The sequence below is a fragment of the Mus pahari genome, chromosome 11 (genome assembly GCF_900095145.1).
Source record: "Mus pahari chromosome 11, PAHARI_EIJ_v1.1, whole genome shotgun sequence".
NCBI lineage: Eukaryota > Metazoa > Chordata > Mammalia > Rodentia > Muridae > Mus > Mus pahari.
Genome location: NC_034600.1, coordinates 43,044,248 through 43,067,786, shown reverse-complemented (window position 1 = coordinate 43,067,786; position 23,539 = coordinate 43,044,248). Strand labels below are relative to the sequence as shown.

Here is a 23,539-nt window from a genome sequence, read left to right as displayed (position 1 = left end):
TGTGTGTGTGTGTGTGTGTGTGTGTGTGTGTGTGTGTGTGCATGTGTGTTTGTTTCCACTTCTCCCCCAACCCCCACCTCTAACTAGGAGTTGAATCTAGGGCCTTGCACTTGCTAGGCAAGGGCTCTACCACTAAGCTAAATCCCCAACCCTAAAGTTGTTGTTGTTGTTGTCCCCAACCCTAAAGTTGTTGTTGTTGTTGTTGTTGTTGTTGTTGTTGTTGTTGTTGTTGTTCTTCTTCTTCTTCTTCTTCTTCTTCTTCTTCTTCTTCTTCTTCTTCTCCTCCTCCTCCTCCTCCTCCTCCTCCTCTTCCTCCTCTTCTTCCTCTTCCTCCTCTTCTTCCTCCTCCTCCTCCTTCCTTCTTCTTGGTGTTTGTTTATGTGTTTGTTTGAGACAATGTTCCTCTGTGTAGCCCTGGTTGTCCTGTTGACCAGGCTGGCCCTGGCATTATAGAGATCTACCTGCCTCTGTCTCCCAAGTGCTGAGATTAAAGGCAAACACCAGCCTGCCTGGCTTTTTATTATTATTATTATTATTATTATTATTATTAATTTATTTTTAAGATTTATTTATTTTATGAGTATTTGTATGCTGTAGCTGTCTTCAGATACACCAGNAGAGGGCATCAGATTCCATTACAGATGGTTGTGAGCCACCATGTGGTTGCTGGGAATTGAACTCACGCACCTCTGGAAGAGTAGTCAGTACTTCTAACCACTGCGCCATCTCTCCAGCCCAGTGTTTTAAAGTGTAATAAGCCTAAAACCATTATCTCTTCTCCATAAACCTCTCTTGACATCTGGCTCTCTCCTAGCACCCTACAGTTAAGAACTATTTTTGGTATATCTATCCCTTATCTGTCACCTACACTGTTACTAAGATGAGTTCCTATAGCCTCCCAAACTCCACTACCAACTGCATTAGTCTCCGTACCATTATCTCAGCTTCAAAGCCTCCTAGTGATGCCCCTAAGCCCTCGCAAAGTTCTAGTCTATACTCTGCTGAGTCCCTTGTCTATGCCTTTAATCTCAGCTTGATTTGGGTTCTTAGCTCATGTACATGCTGAACACCCATTGTACATTACATTCCCAACCCCAGAGCAAGGATTTTAAAGCCTTTTACTATAAACTACCACAGCTCCCAGCAGTCCTTCCTACATTGCATGGGTTTGTTTTTTCAAGTTGTGTGACCACTACTTAACACAGGGTCTGGCAAACAGTAAATGGGCACATATTTGTGGAAGAAACAAATGCCTAAAATGTAGTTGGCAACACCAGGCCATGGAGAACTACATACAGAGACAGAAAGCTCAATATGCTAGGAAACTAAAAGAAAAATGTTTTACATATTAATACAAATAAAATATTATAACAAAGTTCTGTTTAAATTACAAGCATTCTGACTCTCATTTTGAGTGAATGTAGTTTTTTACAGATATAATGCTGATCTGCTAAAATGTACGAATTTATACCCTTTATTATAGAAAGCATTACCCTATCAGTAAAGCTTCACCTCCCGTTTTAACATTTTATCCTGTTTATGTAATGTATCTGATAGCTCAAAATGTCTTCTGTGCTTTGTATTTACTTTTATAATTTTACATGTTACCTGGATACTAATGGAGGTCCGCCTTCCTGATCCAGGCTGGCTGCTGTTGTGGAATATTGTTGCCGTCCTTCGTGTTTGCTGCTGTTGTGGGATATTGTTGCTGTCCTTCGTGTTTGCTGCTGTTGTGGGATATTGTCGTCCTTCGTGTTTGCTGCTGTTGTGGGATATTGTTGTCGTCCTTCGTGTTTGCTGCTGTTGTGGGATATTGTTGTCGTCCTTCGTGTTTGCTGCTGAGACAGTCTCCCCATGCTACTGAGGCGGGCCTCTAATTGCTAAGCTCAAGAAGGGCCACCATGTCCAGCTTCAGGATTTCATCTTCAATCATGGAAAGTCTTCAGGTTTGAAACCAGGGCAACCATCATGAAGTTCTTCCAGAGATCTACCCCTCTTCTCCTAGTAAATTCTAAATACAAGTCTAATGAATTGGCTAACCTAAAGGAACAAATGTCTTACTTCAGGAAATCAGAATCACTATAAATACTCCTCGTGTCCAGAGGGCACTGAAAGTCTCTGGATCTGGCACAGAGTGCCCAGGAACTGCAGCTCTCTGTCCTTGCTCCTATAGTGGGAGGTGAAACCCAGGCCCAGACAGCACCATATAGGCTCTGGCCCCAACCCCGACTTGTCACATCTCTGCAGGATCCATTGAAGCTGGATGCTGGCATCCCCAGGACTGTGAGAATGGCAGAGATGAGTTAGTCCCATTTCTTCATTGAAATTGTTTAACTTTTAAAACACATCCCTACATACTTGACTCTTGACTCTCCACAATCTCTTTGTTGGGTAATAACTGCAGGTCTTACAAAGCATGCACTCGGGATGGCTCCTTCAGTCCTCAGGACACCTACTTCACCTGAAACTCTCTGGAAGGCAATGGCAGACCACCTGGCAACATGTTTGGTTTGGTTTGGTTTTCTTTAAAAGAGAAAATTCTTTTTCTGCTTTCCTGTTTGTCTGTCTTTTTCTCAGAATAGAGTGATTTAGTGGTAACACCTATCAGGTCTGTGGACTATAGAGGTTCCCTGGAGACTAAAGTTTCAGTCTTGAGTATCAAATACTTCAATGTTTCTAAATCTAAGTTTTTCATTATTAGGAAAAGAGGAATACTGTTCTTATATAGGACTCAAACTTGTTAAGATTTTCTTGTAATTTGGGCCAAAATGTTATAGTATTTTAATTCTGATTGGTGTTGGATCTCGGCAGCTGTAGGTTAAGTATGTCAAATTCTCTAAGAGTTCATGAATCTATATCACAATGCCACACACACACACACACACACACACACACACACACTCCATCTGTTAGCAGCAGCCTTACTGTACCATTCAAGTTTAACATCTAAGTATTACCTCCCTAACCATGAACCATCTACAGTATTTTATTCTGTTAAATGGGCACCTCTGCTATTTATTGTCCTGAAGGTCACAGGCAAATTATAGTTTTAAAAGAGTCTCCTTACTGTTATAGTTTTGTCCCCACACTGTGTCAAACATGCTGTATGAGACACAGATGGCAGTCTCCTGGTATTCAGACTAGATTGGAACTGTGGTTTCTTTGTCCCAGGTTCACTGGTGTGAACTACTGCAATCAAGTCTGCAGCAGATGACTCTCTTCTGCAACCTCATGTGCCTCATGTGCCACTATGACCCTGAGTCAGGCAAGCCAGGCATTATCCTCAATAGGATTTACATATGACTAATGAAGCAGCCATGTCATTTTGGCCATGAAAATCACAGAATCGGACTTCTAAATCAGTGGCTTTTCATATGTAGTCACACTTCTAACTTTTTAAGTCTGCATTCAATGTCGGCTCAGGAATGTCACAGTTTTAATACAGGTAGTCACCACTAGCTACAAAACCCCATTATCCACAACCTGATTAACAAGTCTTGATAACATCAAAGAGACCTTTCCACCAAATGGGCCATCAGGTCAGGTGCAGACAGTATTTAGAAAGTAGCACACTTAATATCTGTATCTTATCTATGCCTCTGGAGAAAACAAACCAAAAAAAACTACAACAGGTATCTCTTGTCACTGTGCCCCTGGGTAACTAAATCAAATTGGGATGTCATTTGTAAATGTGTTTTACTTAATAAGATGTATGAATTTTAATTACATATAGTCATATGCTTGATGCCCTCCCTGAGTTAGACTTATCCCAGGTCACTCGCGGTGAGCACGGCTATCATGTGCGTCCTTTCCTTGAGCTCACACTGACCACAAACAGTTAACGACAACTAGCAGTTTAGCTTGGCCATCCTAGCTTTCCAGGGAGCTCTTGCCCAGCTTACATTGCTTGTTCCTGCTTCTCATTTACTGTTCTCTCCACCTGTGCGCATTCGCTGGCCACCTTGCCTGTGAGCTGGGAGAATGAATACTGCTCACTGAGAGATATACACGAGTGGACAACAAGGATCTGATTCCAGGAAGAAACAGATTAGAAATAATCCAAATAAACCTGGCACGGGAGCTCACCGCTGTAACCCAGTCCTCCAGCACTCTGGAAGCAGAGGCATTCACAGACCACTCAGCTGCCTGTGAGTTTGAGGCCAATCTGGGATATACAAGACCCTGTTTTAAAAAAGGAAAGGAAAGGAAAGGGAAAGGGAAAAAGGAAAAAGGAAAAAGGAAAAAAAAGGAAAAAGGAAAAAGGAAGAAAAAGGAAAAAGGAAAAGAAAGGAAAGGAGAGAATTGGAGAAGAGGGAGGGAGGGAAAGAAGGAGGGAGGGAGGAAAAGAAAAAAGAAAAGAAAAGAAAAGAAAAAAACTTCCCATGAAAATCTAGGGACCAGGAACAAAAATGGGCCAACTAACTGAAGAGCACCTCTCCCCACCCCCGTCTTATTTTATTTTTATTTATTCTTTTTTTTTTCCAAGACAAGATTTCTCTGTGTAGCCTTGAGTGCCCTGAAACTTGATCTGTAGACCAAGTTGGCCTCAAACTCAAAGATCCATTTGCCTCTGCCTCTCCAGTGAGTGTTGGAGGTAAAGGCCTGTGCCACTGCCAGGCTCTGAAGAGCATCTTCAATGCAGCTGAAACTAAGGTTAGGGTTGTAGTTCATTAGTACAATCCTCGCCTGATACACATGAAACCCTGAGTTAGGTTTTCCCTGCCCTCATTCCTCCCCTCCTTCCCCTTTCCCTCTCTCATACACAAACACACACACACACACACACACACACACACACACACAGGGGTTGGGGGAGGGAGGGAGGGAGGGAGGGAATGAGAATAAATTGGAATTAGAACTACATTCAACAGTATTCCAAAAGAAAACTCACCAGCAAAGGAAATCACGTTTAAATACCATGTGTCAGTGATACAAAATTGGTTGATTAGCCTAATAAGGATAATGATTAAAATTACAACACCGGGTGCCTCCTGTAGAGCAATACTAAGCTCAGCATGTCCCAGACATTTCCTCACACATTGTCTCATCTTATTTCACAGCACTATGAGGAAGAAGCTGGCAACAGCATCCTTTTCCTCATTAGATGAGGAAATTCTGAAGGAGCTAGGGTGACCTGCCTAGTGTCACAGTAACCGATGAAGCTAGAATCTTATAAGAATGGCTGACTCAAACGTATTCTCAAGCCTTAGAAGAGCAGCTGACTCATTCATTCATTCATTCATTCATATGACAAACATCTGATTGCCTACCGTGTACCACATACCTTCTAAGTATATGTAATAACATAATGTGTATGGATTGGCTTCCTGAATTTTCTACATGATCTATAACTCAGTACCATCAAAAAGTAATGCTCCTGAAGCCTCATATTACCTCTGCCACAAAGAGCAATGGTCTAGGCAAAAAAGCCTGTCCCCTCTTACAAGGCTGTGAGCAGATTTGGGGAATGGAGACCTTGGTTCATTCACGCTGGCAATCTCAGTGTAAGGATTACTAACTCATCATACAGTAATACTATAAATTCCGTGTACCACAATAAGCATGAACTCATTAGAACCCATGAGATTTAAATAAAGAAATAAAAGTCAGCACTATACACTTTCACAGTTGTGTCATGGTACATGAGTTTGGGTAAAACGATTACCAAAAGCAAATCACGGGCCGTCAGTAAACAATGGTTCTCTCCTCGCTCACCTCCCTGGCACTGCAGCAGCCAACCCAGCTCTCCTGCTATGGAGGTAAATGAACTGAAAGAGCAACAGAGACCCCAGCCTAAGCAGCTGCCAGTGACTAAAGACCTTTGTCCCTGCCCGTTTCCTATATGCCTTTTCCTAGACACTTCACCCAGAAAAAGACTCTAGCAACATTTCCAAGAACTGGCAGCACAGGACTAAACCACGAGGCTCTAACTCTGTCTCCTGTGATGCCTTACTCCGAGCAGTACACATGACTCACTTGAAGCACAGGAAGGGCAAAGGCTCTGCTTTCTTTCCTGTGAGAACTCCAACAATAATGCCATTTGAAGAAAAAGGGCTACAGGAATGCCACTCGGCAGGGCAAATTAGCTCCATCCTTCAATTACATCCCCACCGGTTACCTCACTGCTAACGCTTCATGGTCATTACAAGTTTGGATTGTGAAAATTAAAGTGTCTGTTTTAGACAGCAGGTTCGTGCTCAAAATATGCTCAGCAGACACCGACTCTGAAACCACAGAGCCACACAGGACAGGGACAATCATAAAACATCTGGGCACCTATAGTGATATTTTTAGTAAGCCAAATAACACCTCCCATTTCTTTACCTGTTCCACTCATTACAATATATCCGAAATTGGAACTAGTTAATCACTATGCAGAAGTTAGAATCCTCAAAAGTACACTTCCAGTTCCTGGCCCACGCCATTTACGGCTGGGCTTCTCTGGGTCAGTTTCTCAACTACCCTGTGGCTGACTTCCATCGCTTACAGAAAGGAGATGGCTAAGCCAATCCCCCTGAGTAAGCTTCTGAGAAGCTGCACGGCCACGAAAGCCCGGAAAGTACTAAGTCAGTGTGTCACTGTTTTCTACACTGAAATGGACTGTGGGGAGAGGCTCAGCGTTGAAGCACTTTCCTAGGATATATAAAGTCAAGCAGGGAGAGGGGTGTGTGTGTGTGTGTGTGTGTGTGTGTGNGNGNGCGCNCGCACACACACACACACACACACACACACACACACACACGTATGGATGTACATGGTAATTCAACCACACCGGCCTGTTTTCCCTCCCATGGAAAAGCCCATTTGTTTGATTAAACAAAAATAAATGAAGTAAGCGACTTACAGAAATTTTCAAAGTCCAAAGAGATAGTGGCTTTGCTGTAAGGCTGTGGTAGCTGAAAGGGTATCCCCTTGATAGTTCCCCAGCCTCCTTTGTGGACCACAGCCATCTCTCCAGCAGCCCGCTCCCTCACTAAAGAGATCCGCAACCCTGGTTCGTCACCTGCTCACTGCCTGTCGTGCCTGCAGCTGGAAGTAATAACACTTCAGGTTTTGAAGATAAAAGCCCCAAAGGAAAGGGTGTGAAATTAAAAAAAAAAAAAATCGAAAACGCTTTTGCCTTAAAGTTTAAGGGAAAGTCCCCTAGTCGCCCGCTGCCAGGATGAACTCCAAAACTCCACAGCAAGGCCAAAGCTGGCCAGAGGCCTCTTTTCTATTTTAAAATGCTCTTTCCTTCTTTGGGCCTTACCACCTGCTCTTCCCTATGCTTAATACAGCCCCTACCTCCTCATGGGCAACGTATTTCCATTTAGATAGATAATGCTATCTCCATTTCAAATATCCCCCAAAGCCTCACGGATGTATTTCTCTTAATTCTCCCACACTTCTACAAAACACTGTCATGTATTAATTAGCACATACTCCTCCCATGGGTGCCTTCAATTCCTAGCACTAGAGAAAGCACTTAATGTGCACTTAGTAAATCTAATGAAACATGATAGAGGCTCAAGCACTTTTCAAAACCTAATACTAGATTTAAACAACATAAAGACAATTTCAGGCTTAATTTGTGTCAAAATAAATATCTGTAAAACAGGGTAACCCAGGTGTGTTACCCAGGATCCCAGCACTTAGGAGGCGGAGGCAGGATGATCCAGAATAAAGGTCAGCTTGAGCTACATACACCTGGCCTATGTGAAACTGAAAGAAAAGTAGGGGAGGAAGGAAACTCCTTGAGAGAGAGAGAGGAGAATGAGGGAGAGCCAATGAGAGAAGGAGGGAGGACTGAAGAGACAGCTCAGTCAGGGAAGTGCTTGCCATGCAAGCCTGAGTTCAGTCTCAAGCACCTACATTTAAAATAATAAAGACAGGCATAGTGGAGCAAGGCTGTAATCCCTGCACTGTGGAGGCAAAGCCAGGAGATGCCTGGGCTCATCAGACCCAGGTCCCCTGAGAGAACCTATCTCCAAACACCAGGCTCTCGAGGACCAACACCAACGTGGACCTTTAGCCTCCATACGTGCACGCATTTCATGCACACAGAGACACTTCATACACATACACACACACATATACATATACATACACATACACCATTACAATCATATACACATACGTGCATGAAGAAAGAAAGAAAGGAGAGGAAGAGAGGGCACTGTACAACGGTTTCTTTATTGCCTAACTATAGAGAGAAATTCAAATTGTGGAATGTATATAAATGAGGTGGGGCAAGTCTCAAGCTCTTGTGCTTGAGAGGTATGAGAGGTAGAAGGCTCAGGAGCTCAGGGTCATCCCTGGCTACACAGACAGTTCAAGACTAACCTGGACTCCATGAAATCCTGCCTCAAAAGAGAAGAAAGACTTCATATACAAATAGAAGTGTTCAATTATAGCTATTCAAAAAAAATCTTAGAAATCTTAACTCGATTTTCTTTAGACAGCAGAGATCATTCTAAGACTTAAGCAGTAAAAACAGCAAGGGTATAACTAACTCTCTTTCTTGAATAAGGTGAAACTTAGACCTTTACACTGTATACAGTAAAGGGTTTCCATGTACTCGGCTACACCCTACCAAAACTAAACAGCTCGGTTTCCACCTTGCCTGGAATTACACATAACTGATAAATATTAAACCTCAAACCCATTCCATGAGCTCTCGTGGGAAAGAAATTAAAGTCTGTATTTCTATCCCTAATACAAAACTAGTAATGTTACTTCTACTAATAATTGTGTTACAGGTGCAAGAACTACAGGGAATTATTTTACATACATACATAGTAAGTGCAAGGGACTTCTCTAAGTAATTTACACACATTTAAATTTTTAAAAAGATGTAAGTAGGTTATTATATATTATACAGCTGAGGAAACACAGGAACTCATAGTTCACGTAGTTAAAGTTAATAAACTTAAAGAGAAACAATTGGACAGAGAAACTATAGGTCCAAAGTCCACTGCAAGAATGCACTATCTCTAGTGTGATAAAGAAAAACCTACAGATTTTAAAGAGCAAGTCATTCTCAATTCTAGACTTCTTTCAGTTAAGAAAAAAAAAAAAAAACAAAGGCAAAACAAAATTATGTCTGAGCCATCTAGAGTTTAAGAACCGAATGGCTAAAAGGAAAAAAGCAGGAGGAAGAAAAGGAATCTGGGAGGACTGAAAAACAAAGGGGACATCATGATGTGGCCCGGTTGGCAGAAGGTTCCTGGCATGCAGGAAGGAAGACCTGGGGTTGAGCCCAAGCACCTCATAAAACCAGACAAGGTGGTGTGCCCTGATAATGCCACCACTCAGGAGACACGGGCAGCAGGCTCAGACCATCCAGGTCACATTCAACTAGCAAATTCAAAGCAAGCTTGGGTTACATGATGGGTTACATGATGAGTTACATGGGCCCTTTTTTTTCTTTTCTTTTTAACTGAAAAAGGAGAATGAACAAGAACATTATTTTAAAGGCGAGAGTCTGAAAGTTTCTTGCAACCACTATGCATAACCTCTGGAAGGGAAATGCTGTTTTTGAAAAGAAAATAAAGCAAAATGACACCTATATAGTCAATCCCTAATCAGCTTACTATGCAGACAGACTATACTTCAATCCCACGTGCTAGGGAGATGGCTCAGTCCATAAAAGTGCTTGCCATGTAAATCTGACAGCCTCAGTTCAAGTCCCGGAACCTACTCAAAAGTGGAAGGAGAAAACACACAACTCAAAAGTTGTTCTCTGAAAACCATGCACACACAAAAATAATTTTTTAAAAAATCTAAATTCCTTCCACAAAAATTGAAACTACATGCTATGCTAACTAGTCCACCTGAATCTGAGTGTTAGCTCACCTATGTTACCAGCATCTCTATCTCTTAGTAAATACCAACAACCTCATAATTAAATAGCAAAACCTCAATTTTTTTTTAAAATATTTATTTATTTATTATATGTAAGTACACTGTAGCTGTCTTCAGACACTCCAGAAGAGGGCATCAGGTCTTGTTACAGGTGGTTGTGGGCCACTATGTGGTTGCTGGGATTTGAACTCTGGACCTTCAGAAGAGCAGTCGGGTGCTCTTACCTACTGAGCCATCTCACCAGCCCAAAACCTCAATTTTTAAAATCAGAGTAATTCCCCAAACATCTCAGATACTTCTGTAGAGCTCAGCCAAAAATGACTAAATGAGAATGGGATTAATAAGCTTCATAACATGTCTCTGTGTTTCCAAAAGGATGTAGTTCAAAGAGAATATTAAAAAAAAAAATAAGAATTCACAGTTCATAAAACATATATGGGGAACGTTCTCTAAACATTTCCATCGTGGAGTCCAAATGGGGCACATTTAATGAAAGCCAACTCAACCGCATGCAACCAATCAGGGCCCCAAAGCATAGCAGCCCCTGCAGTCTCTACTTCTGTTCCACACTACCCATCCAAGACAAGAAAAGCAACCCCGTCTGAATCTGGCACAAGGACGGGCCGCTTGAGAAACGGCTGTTCATCTTCTGAGACGCTTTCTCTCCTTCTATATGGAAACACTGAGAAAAGTTCAAGAAACGAACCCAGCAAACTTCCATCAGAAGGAAGAACCTAGTCAGCTACCAGCAAATGTATGAAAGACGTGAAAGAATGAATCAATTTTAGGAGAAAGGGGAAGAAATACAAAAGTGGGTTAGACTACGCAGGCAAATGATTTGCCTGTTTGTTTGTTTATTTGTTTGTTTGTTTTTGAAGGCAACCCCATCTTGGAGATGAGCAAAAAGATCACTACTTAGGGATATCTTAACAGGGGTAAAAGGATGTCAGCATCCTTTTATGATGATGGATCAGACACCAGAATTTAGGGAACAAGTAACAAAACTTTTAACTGCCTGCCGTTGGTTGCCAATGTCTTTGTCATCAGGTTTTATTCTATACTTATTGTGTTTTGGCATCATGGTGCTTTATTTGGATCATGGTAAGGAAACCTGAATTCTCCTCCCAAGAAAGCCAACATGTTGTAGAAATATGGCTTGGTGGTTAAGAGCACTTGCTCTTTTGGAGGACCCAGGCTCAGTTCCCAACACCCACACAGTGGCTCACAACCATCTGTTCCAGGGATTATGATTCTATCTTGTGGACTCTGCAGGCATTACACACACAGCGCGCATAAACTCCAACTGGTGCGCTCTCTCTCTCTCTCTCTCTCTCTCTCTCTCTCTCTTTCTTTCGCTCTCTCTCTCTCTCTCTCTCTCTCTCTCTCTCTCTCTCTCTCTCTCTCTCTCNCNCNCACACACACACACACACACACACACACTAAATTAAACAAACAAACCTTTAGAGAAGAAAAGTTCAACAAGAACCCAAGGGCCCCTGTTTCATCTGCTATCAAAGACGTGTACCTGGTGACCGTGGGAAAAGAAAAACTTTCTCAGTTCTGGTTTGGACACAGATGGGTATTATCTGGAGGATCCTGGGCAAAACAACAAGAGCAAAACAAAAAACAAACGAGAAAGCAGCACACTCAAATAACATAGCCAAGAGAGGAAAAAAGTGGGGAGCCCCTTTGAAAGCACAGAAGGATTTGGGGAAAGCAGTTAGAGATGGTGGTGTGTCCTCGGGGTACGACATCAAGAAGCCTTTGTTGTGTCTAAGTCTAAGGTCTATGCAGCACGGACAGGTATTATAAAGTGATCACTACACAGCAAACACAGACACACAAAAGGCAGGTTCTGCCAGTTCCATCTATGTCCTGGCTATCACAGGACTACCTGCAGACAAATCATGAGCACAGATACTTGAGTCCCTACTCCCCTGATCAAGTTGGAAAATGGGGAGAAAAAGATTATAAACTTAATGCTAGGCAACGCCTGCCATTACCTGTCTCTGAGTTAACTGAGAAGCCATAGCTCTATCATGGTATAGGTCTAAGGCCATGCCTTTCTCCCTGACCAAAGGGCACACCATGCCTGCATTAGTACACTTAGCATGATGAAACATCTAGCTTGTTTCTCCTTCACTATTTGGAAGTGAAGCTTCTTTAGGGAAGGGACTGTCCTATTTACCTTTCCATCCCTGGCACTCAAGCAAGGTACAAAAGTCATCTGTCCGTGCGCACTGAATCAACTATTGGACTCTGTGTCTATTAGCTGGTGGCTAAAATACAGAATAATCCTTAGTAATTAAACAGTAAAGAATGTTCAGGACATAATATTGGGCTAAAATAGCCACTTTTGTACCAACTCTCTATTGTTCTTTATATAGTAGCTTTTCATGTGTTCAGGTAATTGTATACGGACTTACCAACAGTTTTAGAACCACTGATCACAAAAACAAAAGCAAGAGCAGGGGTGGTGGCAACTGTCTTTAATCCCAGCACTTAGGAGCCAGAGGCAGGCGGATCTCTGAGTTCACATAGTGGGCTCCGGGCTAGCCAAATCTACATGGTGAGACTCTTATCTATAAATAAATAAGCAAGGGGGCAAATTAAAACAGAAATCAACAATAGGCCTGTCAAATCAAAGACTCAAAAGAACCAGAAAAACAGATTACATGACTCCACTTCACAGGGTCAAATATATATCATCTCTCAAATTACTTTTCTCCAAGGATTTGCCAAATCCACTAAAGGAGTTAATAATTTAGATATTGATGAATTAATGGAGATTATTTAGAAACAAACACACATAAACACAAATATACATAATGTTTAATGACCACTTCAAAAGACATCACCCTGGGTAAAAATTATAAAAAGTACTTGCGTAACAAAATCACGTAACATCGTCATATTAAAATGGGTATGCAGAGTGATGTTGGAGCAGTCATTAACAGAATATGGAACATATTCACATTGTAATTATGAATCACTTTCACATAACCTATACTTACTTACAAAGTGCTTAATCATCTTTCTGCCAGTATCGTCAACTCTTACCTGTGGATGCTCCACAGAAAAAGGGGAAAAGTTTAAGCCAGGCTGAAAGCTCTCTTGAAGCTAACAATTTTAGGCTGCCAATCTCTGGCTGTCAGTATGGTAAATAAATCCCAAGTTTGGTACAATCCTTACACTCTCCTAGAAAGGTAAATTTATTATAAAAATCTATCTTACAAAAGTCAATCTTAAAAACATTCTGTATCAGTGTTCTCCCTTACTGTTAACTGTGGGAGCTGATGTTACTACATCTAATTACATTTTGTTCATATCTAATTAAAATAAGTAGGTTACTTTCTACTTAGGAAAAGGGAAATCTGGGATATCTTGACAATACACTGAACTACTTTAAAAGTAATTTCAGCAGCAGTACAAGAAAAAAACCAACAATAACAGATAACAACAACAACAACAACAATAATAAATAGATAAAATAACATTTAAATAGATGGAGGTAGAGAGATGGCTCCATGGTTAAGAACACTTACTCCTCTTCCAAGGGACCTGGTTCAATCCTCAGCACCCACACTGCAACTTATAACTGTAACTCCAAAATCTAACATCCTCACACAGACATATATGCAGACAAAACACTAATGCAGGTAAAATAGAAATTAGAAAAAAAGAAATGCTAATTTATGTAAAAATATTCAAATGGTGAAGTATCTTTTTAAAAAAGCAAACCCAAAGTAATATAGAATCCCTCAAAAGAGCTTTTCTTCAAATCACTAAGGCCACCATATGGTGGTATGATGGTTCATGCCTGTATCTAACACTTCAGAGGCTAGAGGACTGGCAGAAGTTCAAATCTTACCTGGTCTACATAGTGAGTTCTAGGCCCGGCTGAGCTATAAGGCCCCATGTTTCAAAAACCAAAACAAAGCATAACAAAAAACAAGAAGTATGGGAAGACAATGTACATACTGACAATGCCTTAGGAGAGCATATCCTGAAACTGTAAGGCCAATTACATTACTATAAGAAGACTCTGAGGTCAACAGGATATGTCATGTTGCAAATATAGGCCACCCGCCAGAGAACAGAATTCATAAAACTGCACTTGTATGTGTTTTCCCACTATACATGATCTTTGTCAGTTTATTTGTTCAATGGAGACTCAAGGCTGATCTGAACTCACTATGTAACCCAGACCAGCCTCTAACTCAGGAATCTTTCTACTTTAACCACGTGAGTGATGGATGACAAGCATGAGACAGGACACCAGGCAACCACATGAATTTCCCTCCTGCCCTGATATGAGGATTTGTGGCTAATCTTACTGTCTCTGATTATGTCATGTTCCATGGATATACCTGGAAGTGGATCTGGGGTTGGGGGTGGACTGGGAGGAATGGATGGGAGGACTGGGAGGAAGCAGGGGGGTGGGGGTAGGAACTGTGGTCGGGTATACTGAAAACAAAATTAATTAATTAATTAATTAGAAAGTATAAATCTACCATATGGCTTCATATTAGTAACATTAGCTGTGGCTTCCTATGGCTAGTATATATTGTTTCAGTGCTCCTCATCAGTGTTGGGTCCGTAGGAAAACAACACCATAATTTAGCCAGACACAGGAGAGCATGCGGGTATTCCCAGCACTGAGGCCAAGGAAGAAGAGGACGCAAGTTCCAAACCAGGCGGCACAGCAAGACCCTATCTAGAAAGAAAGAAGGAAAGGAGAGAGGGAAGAAAGGGAAAGGAAAGAAGGCAGAAAAGAGAACAGGGAACTATTTTATAAGCTAATAACTTAAAATAACCTGCCCCAAATATCTGAAAAGATGTTTCTATGAAGACTGCTCTTGGTTAGTGACCCGGGCTCTCCCTAAGTAGCCCAAGCTGGACTTGAACTAAACATTTTCCTACCTCTGCATCACAAGTGCCTGGGCTACAGGTCACCACATCCTAAGAAATGTTCTAAGACTGAATCCCCTCATAGTGAATTCCTACAATGAAACTACAAGGGGAGGGGGCAGTTGTCTTGGTAAATAAAGAAGTTGTACAAATATAGAAGAAGAAGAGGAAGAAGAAGAAGAAGAAGAAGAAGAAGAAGAAGAAGAAGAAGAAGAAGAAGAAGAAGAAGAAGAAGAAGTCTTTAAGAAAATGCATTAAAAAAAAAAAAACAGGTACTGAAATTTTAACAGTCTGACAAGATTATAGGCACCTAAATGGTCAGGTTGGAAGCAGAAGAAAGGAATAGTCTAGAACAGTGAGATTAAAGCCTGGGGAAACTTCCTATCTATGAGGAACCTTTATGCTGATTTGTATCTAGGATGCAAATGCCACTAGTCCAGTCGCCTTGAAAACTACGTCAGTTACTTAAACCAGAGTCCCACCACCCAAACTTCCAACGGCTTACAACGGTTTACATGTGATAGACACGATACAGGGGGGGAAAAAGTGAAAGCTACCCCGTTCACGCCTATCCCTTGACTCTAGTTTTGGAGGTTTGGGAGATTTTGTTTTTGTTTCTCCCGAAGGAAAAAAAAAATCTGGAGACGAAAGACCCCAGAACTGAAGTCTTCCATCAGGGAAATAACCTTAACTTTGCTGTAGCTAAAGAAATTAAAGAAGCTAAAGACGCTCCTTGCCAGGCTGTCTCAGGAGACAGGCACACCAAGACAAGGGCTGCGCTAGAAGCCAACAGCAGGACTTCTATGGGATGGGATTGGGGAAATCAAGCTTCTTTAGACCTCATCAGGCAGAAACCTGGCCATCTTCATCCGTCCTGCAACCTGACAATTTACAACCTGACGACGCCTTCTAATTAGGGACGTTCTAAACCTTTTATAGACGAAGAAAACTTTCAAGTGCTTCTCATCAAGTTATGATAAGCTGGGCACTGAAGCCTGCCTGCCTGCCTGCCAGCCTGTTCCCGGGGAGGGAAAAGTCCGAATGTACCGAACCTCCAGCTTCGCTGCAGAACCTGATGAGCCAGAGACCAGGATTCTCTGCAGCGTGCAGAGAGAGGAGCCCACCCTGCCTGTTAGAGTGGGCCGGGAAACAGAGTGTAACAGCACAGACGAGAACAGAGGCCAAGCAGGGCTAGACTCAGCGCACCCGCAGACAGGCAGGGAGAACCCACGCTGGAGCCAGAGTGCTGGATGCAGAAGCGGGGATCACCCCCACCCCCACCCGGCCCCGGCCCCCCCGAGCTGCGCAAACGGCTCCCCACGACTCTCTCCGCAGCGACCGGCGCACGCACGCGCGCGCACGCCGGGCACACCCACCCCACACCGGTGCGCGGCTCCGCCTGGGAGACCCCCGGGCCGCGGCGCCTACGTACCCAGCAACACGCAAATCACATCGAGGGCCACGTACGGCAGCCGCGTCTTGTCGAACATGGTCACCGGCTGGATGGTGTCACCACCTGGTGCGAGCGGCGGGAGGAACAGACCGCGGCGGTCCAGATACCCAATTCCCAGAGCCCCGCCCTCGGGATGGCGGCCGCCCCGAGCAACTGCGAGCCTCTTAGACTGAAGGGAGCAGGGACCTGAGCAGTTTGGATTGGGCCGCGCTGCCACCGAGGGCAATCGTGTCCCGGACTTTTCCCTTCACGGTCCCCGTACTGGGCCAGTTGTCGCCGATCTGTCGCCTCAGGCGCCTGCTCTCTCAGTGCTGGCTAGTCGCAGCCAATCGCCCTCCGCTGCCCTGTGCCCTCTCCGACAGGCGGGGCGAGCTTTAAGGATGAGGACCCGGAGGGGGGAGGGAGGAGGAACCCGGGCTCTGGCTCCGGCTCCTCCCGCCCGGGGCGCGCCGCTCGGTCCAGTGCGCGGCCTCGCCAGCTGTAGAGCGCGGGGACGACAATGGGCGGAACCGGGGAAACCCCAGGCCTGCGCAGACAACCAATCAGCGCCATTGGCCCCGCCCCGCCGGCTTGCGGAGCCCGCCCCAAATCTGGAAGCTGGTTGACGGGGCGGGACAAATTGCAGGGATTAGGAGTCCACTCTTTAGTCCATTCAGCCCTTTAGTGCTAGGCGATGCTTCCTTTAAAGGAGAGCCGGACCCTGGTACACCATTCCACAGCTCCTGCTGCCCGCCATCCTTCTCCCATGGGCTCTCCCTCCAAACTGTTTAAATGAGTTACCTCTAAGCCCCCTTCTGTGAGGGGCCTGCACCTTGGCCTTCCTGTTGGTTCTAGCGGAGCTTCATTTTAGCAAGAATCCTTCTTGCCCTCTGATCATTCTTGATATTTTAATACTTAATATCTGAACATATTTTAATACTTAATATCTGAGCCCTCCCGCCTTTGGTGTATATAAAGCCGTGGTCTACCCTGAGCAAGAATACCCCTGCCAATAATGCCTTCTGTTCACTCACTGACTTGCTTTGTTCCTAAACTACGAATCTCCAGCTCAGTTTCTGCTAACTGCAAGTCATGTCTCCTACTGCAATAGAGTTCTCTGGGACTTCATTTGGGAGGAGTTTGGAGACTTGTCCAATGGTAGAGCTCTGGCCTTAGTAGCACTGAGCGGTCTTATTTTTGATCAGCATCAGCCATGCTCACACAGACAGTAGAGAGTTAACTACGTCTTAAGAAGTACCAATGGTTCAATAGTGGCAGTTCCCGTACCCTTTCCCAGGAGGCCTCCAGAACACATTTAGTAATCTCAGTTTCCTAATGTGTAAAAAGAGGATGTAGATGATCCCTGCTGCCTACTCTAATCAAGAGGAAGTGGTGAGACTCAGAGAAGATAATGTGACAATTGCTTTATAAAGAGTTAAACCACCACTACCGATCTTAACAATACATGGTTTCCTCCTTGCTCAAGACTTTTTTTTTTTTTTTTTTTTTGAGACAGCAACTCCTTTAGCCCAGGCAGGCCTCACACTCTGCTATGTAGCAGAGAATGGTCTTAACTCCTGCCTTTCCCTCCCAAGGCAATACAGGCATGAGCCAGCATCCCCTGGGGTTAACCCTCTTATATGAAGATGTAAAATACAAATCACAGAATGCGCCTTCTGTTTTCTCAAGTATTTCCTGCAAAGCACCCCAGAAGACCAGTGGAAAGACACTACTCTTGGGGAGTCAGATGTGTTTCCAAGTGCAACTATAAACCATAAAAAAAATGTATCTGCAAAAGTATATTCTTATTTTAAAGATATATAGATTTTTAAATTTCAGCTTATTTGAATAGTTTCTAAAAGCTCTCAACAATTTACACCCAAAAAGATGTGGCTTTCTTTTTTATATTATTTCATTGTTTTCCTTACCTCCAGAGTTACAAGAGTCCTAGGTAGCGTGGTCATAATGCATTTTAAACATTTGTGATATGACTATTCATTTTTTGTAACTTTTATTAAGCACATGCTATGTGCCAGGTATAGTCTAGGCAAGATAGTTTCCCTAAACAGCTTTGAGATAAAGATGTTGGACAAGGTGGTATCCACCTGTAGCTCCAACACTGAAGACATGGAAGCAAGAGAATCAGGAATTCCGGGACCACCGCCCATACATAGCAATTTTATAGTTCCGCTGATGGGAAATCTCCTTTCAGATAACTACCATCCTAGTTTGGTTTTGGTTTCTGTTGCTGTATAAAGACCATGAACAAAGGCGACTTGGGGGGAAAAGGGGTTTATTTAAGCTTATCGTTGTAATCTCTCATGAGGGGAAGTCAAGGCAGGAACTAAAGGCAGGAGTCTCGAGGTAGGAATCAAGGCTGAGATAGTGGAGAAACTGGTTACTGACCTGCTTCCCGTGGCCTGCTCCCCAGCTTTCTAATACCACTCAGGACCACTGGATTAGGGGCAGCACCACCCACAGTGAGTAGGACCCTCCCAAATCAATCAGGAATCAGGAAAACGCCCTACAGATAGTATAGGTCAGTCTGATGAAGGCAGGTTCCTTAACTGAGATTCCCTCTTCCCAGATTACCGTAGCTTGTGTTAAATTGAAAACAAAAATAAAAAGACAAATGAACAAGCCGGGCAGTGGTGGCACACGCCTTTAATCNAGCCAGGGATACACAGAGAAACCCTGTCTCGAAAAACAAACAAACAAACAAAAACAAAACAAAAAAAAGAACAAAAACCTAGCCAGGACAGGTGGGAACTGATAAATGAGCAGATTATGAATGAGCAGACTATGAATGAGCAGACTGTGAATGAGCAGATGTTAATGCTGTTAGGATGCAGGGTGATGGGAATTTAGAGGGCCATGTACTGCCATTTGCCCATCCATAGTTTATCTTTGACAAAAGAGAAAGGTTACTTTTCTAGAAGAGGCCAAGCTGTCATCACATGAACTCAGGTAGTCAAACCTAGCCACATTGAGTTTCAGGCAAGACATTGGTTGTGTTAGGTGACATAAACACAATATACTGTGTTTGCATCACCTATAAAGAACTGGTACCAAGAACCTTTCATCCAAGCATAACTGTCTGTAATCCTAAAGTCTAGACTCCAGAGACATGTTGGATGGTGGAATAAGTCAACTGAAGCTATTATAGATAGCAACCATTCAAAATTAGAAAAAATATCTACTTCTAAAGTGTTTCATTCAAATGTGAAGTTCCAAGATCGAGGGAAATAACTAAGTTGGTAAAAAGGCTTATCATGCAAACACGAGGACCTGAGTTTTTATTCACAGCACCCATGCAAAAATCTGGGCATAGCTAGCCAGACAGTAGTGGGACAGCACACGCCTTTAATCCTAACACTCAGGAGGCAGAGGCAGAGGATCTCTAAGTTCGAGGCCAGCCTGGTCTACAGAGTAAGTTCCAGGACAGCCAGAGATGTACAAAGAGATCCTGTCTTGAAAAGCAAAGCAAAACAAAACAAAACAAAAAAATGAGATTCTAAAGAGATTCATAGCAGTGAGCACCTGTAATCCCATAATTGAGGAGCTGGGGACATTGGGTCCCTGGAGCTCAGTTGCTGGCCAGGCCAGCCTACCATGAGCTGCAGGTTCAGTGGGAAACTTTGTCCAAAAGAAATAAAGTAGAGCAGGATTGAGGAAGACAGTGAAGGTTGGTACCCAGCCTACACAAGCACAAGCGTGATCACACAAAACGCACACGTGCACACCCACACTTGCTGGCACACCAAAAAAACCCAGGTGAACATTCAAAATATCTTATTAAATGTCAGCACTCATTTCAAGGCTAACTTGACTGTGTATCAAGACCTCAATTAAAAAGGAAAGAACAAGAAGAAGAGGGAGAGGAGGAGGAGGAGGAGGAGGAGGAGGAAGAAGAAGAAGAAGAAGAAAAGCTGTGCTTTTCTTCCCAGCACTGCAAAGGCAGAGGCAGAAGGATCCTGAGTTCAAGGCCAGTTTAGGCTACATAAAAAGTTATAAGCTACTCTGGGTTACAGAGTAAAAGACACTCAGTTCTTCAATATCCCTACTCCAAAAGAAAGCAGGAACAAATTCTTATCAATGCCCTTATTCATTATTTATTCATCCATTTTAAAAATATTATTATTTTGTTTGTTTGTTTGTTTTTCGAGACAGGGTTTCTCTGTATAGCCCTGGCTGTCCTGGAACTCACTTTGTAGACTAGGCTGACCTCAAGCTCAGAAATCCGCCTGCTTCTGCCTCCCAAGTGCTGGGATTAAAGCATGCGCCACCACGCCCAGCATTAAAAATTATTTTTAAAAAACAGTTCTATTAGATAATTCACGAGCCAGCAGAATTGCTTAGCACGTAAAAGCTCTTTCAGTACAAGCCTAACGACCTGAGTTCAAGCCCCAGAACTGAAAGTGGACGGAGAGAGATGACTGCTAAAGCTGTCCTCTGACTTCCACACATGCACCATGGCACGAGTGGACCCTCCTCCTGCACACATATTATACACACACAATAACAATAATGCTTTGTCTAGCTTTTAATTAATGTATCCTACAGTTCACCTGTTGAAAGTATATAGTCTTGCCACTTTGAAGGTGTTCTCAGAGTTGAATGATCATGATCAATTGCAAGACATTTTGATCAGCCAGGAAAGAAACTTTAGAGCTATTGATGAGTGATCCTTTCCGATTTCTCCTCTCCCATCTGTGGGCCCTAGGCAATCACTTATCTACTTTTTCTATCTATATAATTGTCTTCTTCTCCATACCCCATCTGCCTGTAATGATTTAACCGTTGGTCAACATCTCCCTTTCTCTTTTTCCCAATCACTCATGCCTTTGGCAACCACCATCCCAGAAAGCCTTCCTCTTGAGGTCATCTCTAGATTCCATGCGTGAGCGAGACCAGACATTAGTTTTCCTTCTGTGCCTGACTTACTTAAATATGTGTTCTCCAGGTTCCCATGTGTCACAAATTATAGGATTTCATTCTTTTAATAACTAGACTCTCTCCGTCTCTTTCTTGCTCTCAGCTTACATATCTGTTGATCTCATGTCTTGACCAATGTAGACAGTGCTGCCATAAACATGGACGTGCTGATGTCTCTTCAGTATACAAATTTCATCTTCTTTGGATATACACCCAGCTGTGGGATTTTTTTTTTTTTGGATTTATGGGGTAATTTTATTCCTAATGTTCTGGAGAAATTCCATGACAGTTATGCTAATTTACACCCCACAGATAGTATGTAAGAATTCTTGTATCACCATATATCCACCGTTCTGAATCTTGTGTCTTTCGGGTACTAATTATTCTAATATGTGTGAGCTTTTTTACCTTCCCCAACGATTGAGTGATCTATGCAACTTTTATTGATCTGACAATATAGTCCAGTCTCAGGACACAGTTGTGAAAGGGACAAAATGAGCAGGAGAGGACATTTTTCTCAAGTAGCCTGCCACCCACTGAGAAAGCCAGGCACATAGCTGAATGAATGCAGTATTGTACAGAAGTGTGCTGGTGTACAGCAGGCTCACAGACTGGAGTGGGAGCCCTGGAGAGATGCCATAGGGAGGTGACTCTCGTATTCTTTCCTGGCCCTCTACCACACCAACAGTGTGCTCTTGGGTGAGAAGGAACTGCACAGTAGAGATGTTAACAGGCCCTCCCCAACTCAGAAGCCCTACATAACAGCTTTAAACATCAGGTTAGCAGGCAGACGTAGTGGCACACACCTTTAGTTTCAACTCTAGGGAGGCAGAAGAAGGAGGGTCTTTATGAGTTCAAGGCCAGCCTGGTCTACATAGTGCGTTCTAGTACATAGTGAGACCCTGTCTCCAAAAAAAAAAAAAAAAAAAAAAAAGGTAATAAATCAAAGTCCATTCAAATATATCAATTCCTTCCCTGTTATATAAATTGAGGTATGTGCTGTATTCTGTTTGGTTTGGTTTGGTTTGGTTTGGTTTTTCGAGACAGGGTTTCTCTGTGTAGTCCTGGCTGTCCTGGAACTCACTTTGTAGACCAGGCTGGCCTCGAACTCAGAAATCCGCCTGCCTCTGCCTCCCGAGTGCTGGGATTAAAGGCATGTGCCACCACGCCCGGCTACTGTATTCTGAATTGGGAAAAGAAAGATGGTTTTGGAGTAGGGCTCACATGCACGTGGGGAGTTGTATGATTGTGATTAGTTTCTGGAGCAACGCTGAGACAAAATAAATCAAACAACGTTGAAATGGCAGTGAAATTTTACAAAAGAAAATTCAAGTTGTGACAGCACTAATAGCCCTTGGGGGGGAGGGGGGATGAGGCAAACTTGGCCCTAGACTGCACCTGAATCCTCAGACCATCCCTCAAATGCTTAGGGAAGTTTGCTTTTGTTCTGTGGCTTTCCTCCCTGCAACTCAGACATCAAACAAAAACTAAGCATCGCAGGCTTGGGAAGAATATTCCTGAAGACTACCCCCCCCAAAACAAACAAATTTCCTCCTTTCCGTTATTGCTAAACTTCCAAAAGGAGTCTGTGTCAGTTACCTAGGGTGTGTTATTGGTAAGCCTCTCTCTATTACAACAGAGCTCCCCGTGTCTTCATTTTACAAAGTATCTGTCGGGTAATAACCATTCTCTTGCGTGTCTGTGCTTCCACATAGCTGTATCCACCCACCCACCCCACCCCCGGAATGAACGCAAGCAAATAGGGTTTCTTAGTGTATTCAAATAGCATTGCAAAGCTGGCATAGTTAAAACTATAAATGACTGTTTCCATAGTGCCTGTACCCCTAAAAGAAAACCACATAAAATGATATAGTAGGATCTTTTTATACTTAATGTCGAAGTTGTTTGGTTCTTATTAATGTTTTTATTATACAATACTTTATATAAATGTGATGAAGCATAATAAAATAAACAATAGGGAATCTCTTACTCAACACAGCACTTAAATCGTTTGTGTGTGTGTGTGTGTGTGTGTGTGTGCGTGTGTGTGAGTGTGTGTGTGCGTGTGTGTGAGTGTGTGTGTGCGCGCGTGCATGTGTGCGTGTGTGCATGTGCGTGTGTGTTTGTGTGTGTGTGTGTGTGTGTGCGCGTGTATATAACAGGGTATTATTGAATAGTCAAATCAGGCTTCAATTTCCTGCCTCAAACTCCCATGTGTTCGGATTACAGGTGGGATACCACTATGTTCGGCTAACACTTAAATCTTAACAATATCGTTGAATCCACCTATATAGTCTATTTCTTGTTCCCTGGTTCAAAAGCACTTACCTGCTACTCTGAATTTTATACTTATCTTTTCCTTGATTTATTTTTCTGTGTGACTTGGTTGTGGTGTGTGTGTGTGTGTGTGTGTGTGTG

At 43.0% G+C, this 23,539-nt stretch overlaps 1 protein-coding gene across 3 annotated transcripts in view; it reads right to left on the bottom strand.

Moving 5' to 3' along the window:
• Plpp1 (phospholipid phosphatase 1) overlaps positions 1-16,704 on the bottom strand; it is a 67,837-nt gene extending 51,133 nt beyond the window's left edge. The window contains exon 1 of one of the 3 annotated variants that reach the window (XM_021208219.2): positions 16,187-16,704. In XM_021208219.2, coding sequence (XP_021063878.1) covers positions 16,187-16,244 — 58 coding nt within the window. In that variant the 5' untranslated portion in view covers positions 16,245-16,704. Of the gene's footprint in view, positions 1-6,844; positions 7,643-16,186 lie in introns of those variants that run through there. The other 2 variants (XM_021208220.2, XM_029543929.1) reach the window with 2 other exon arrangements.
• Positions 16,705-23,539: the final 6,835 nt, after the last annotated feature.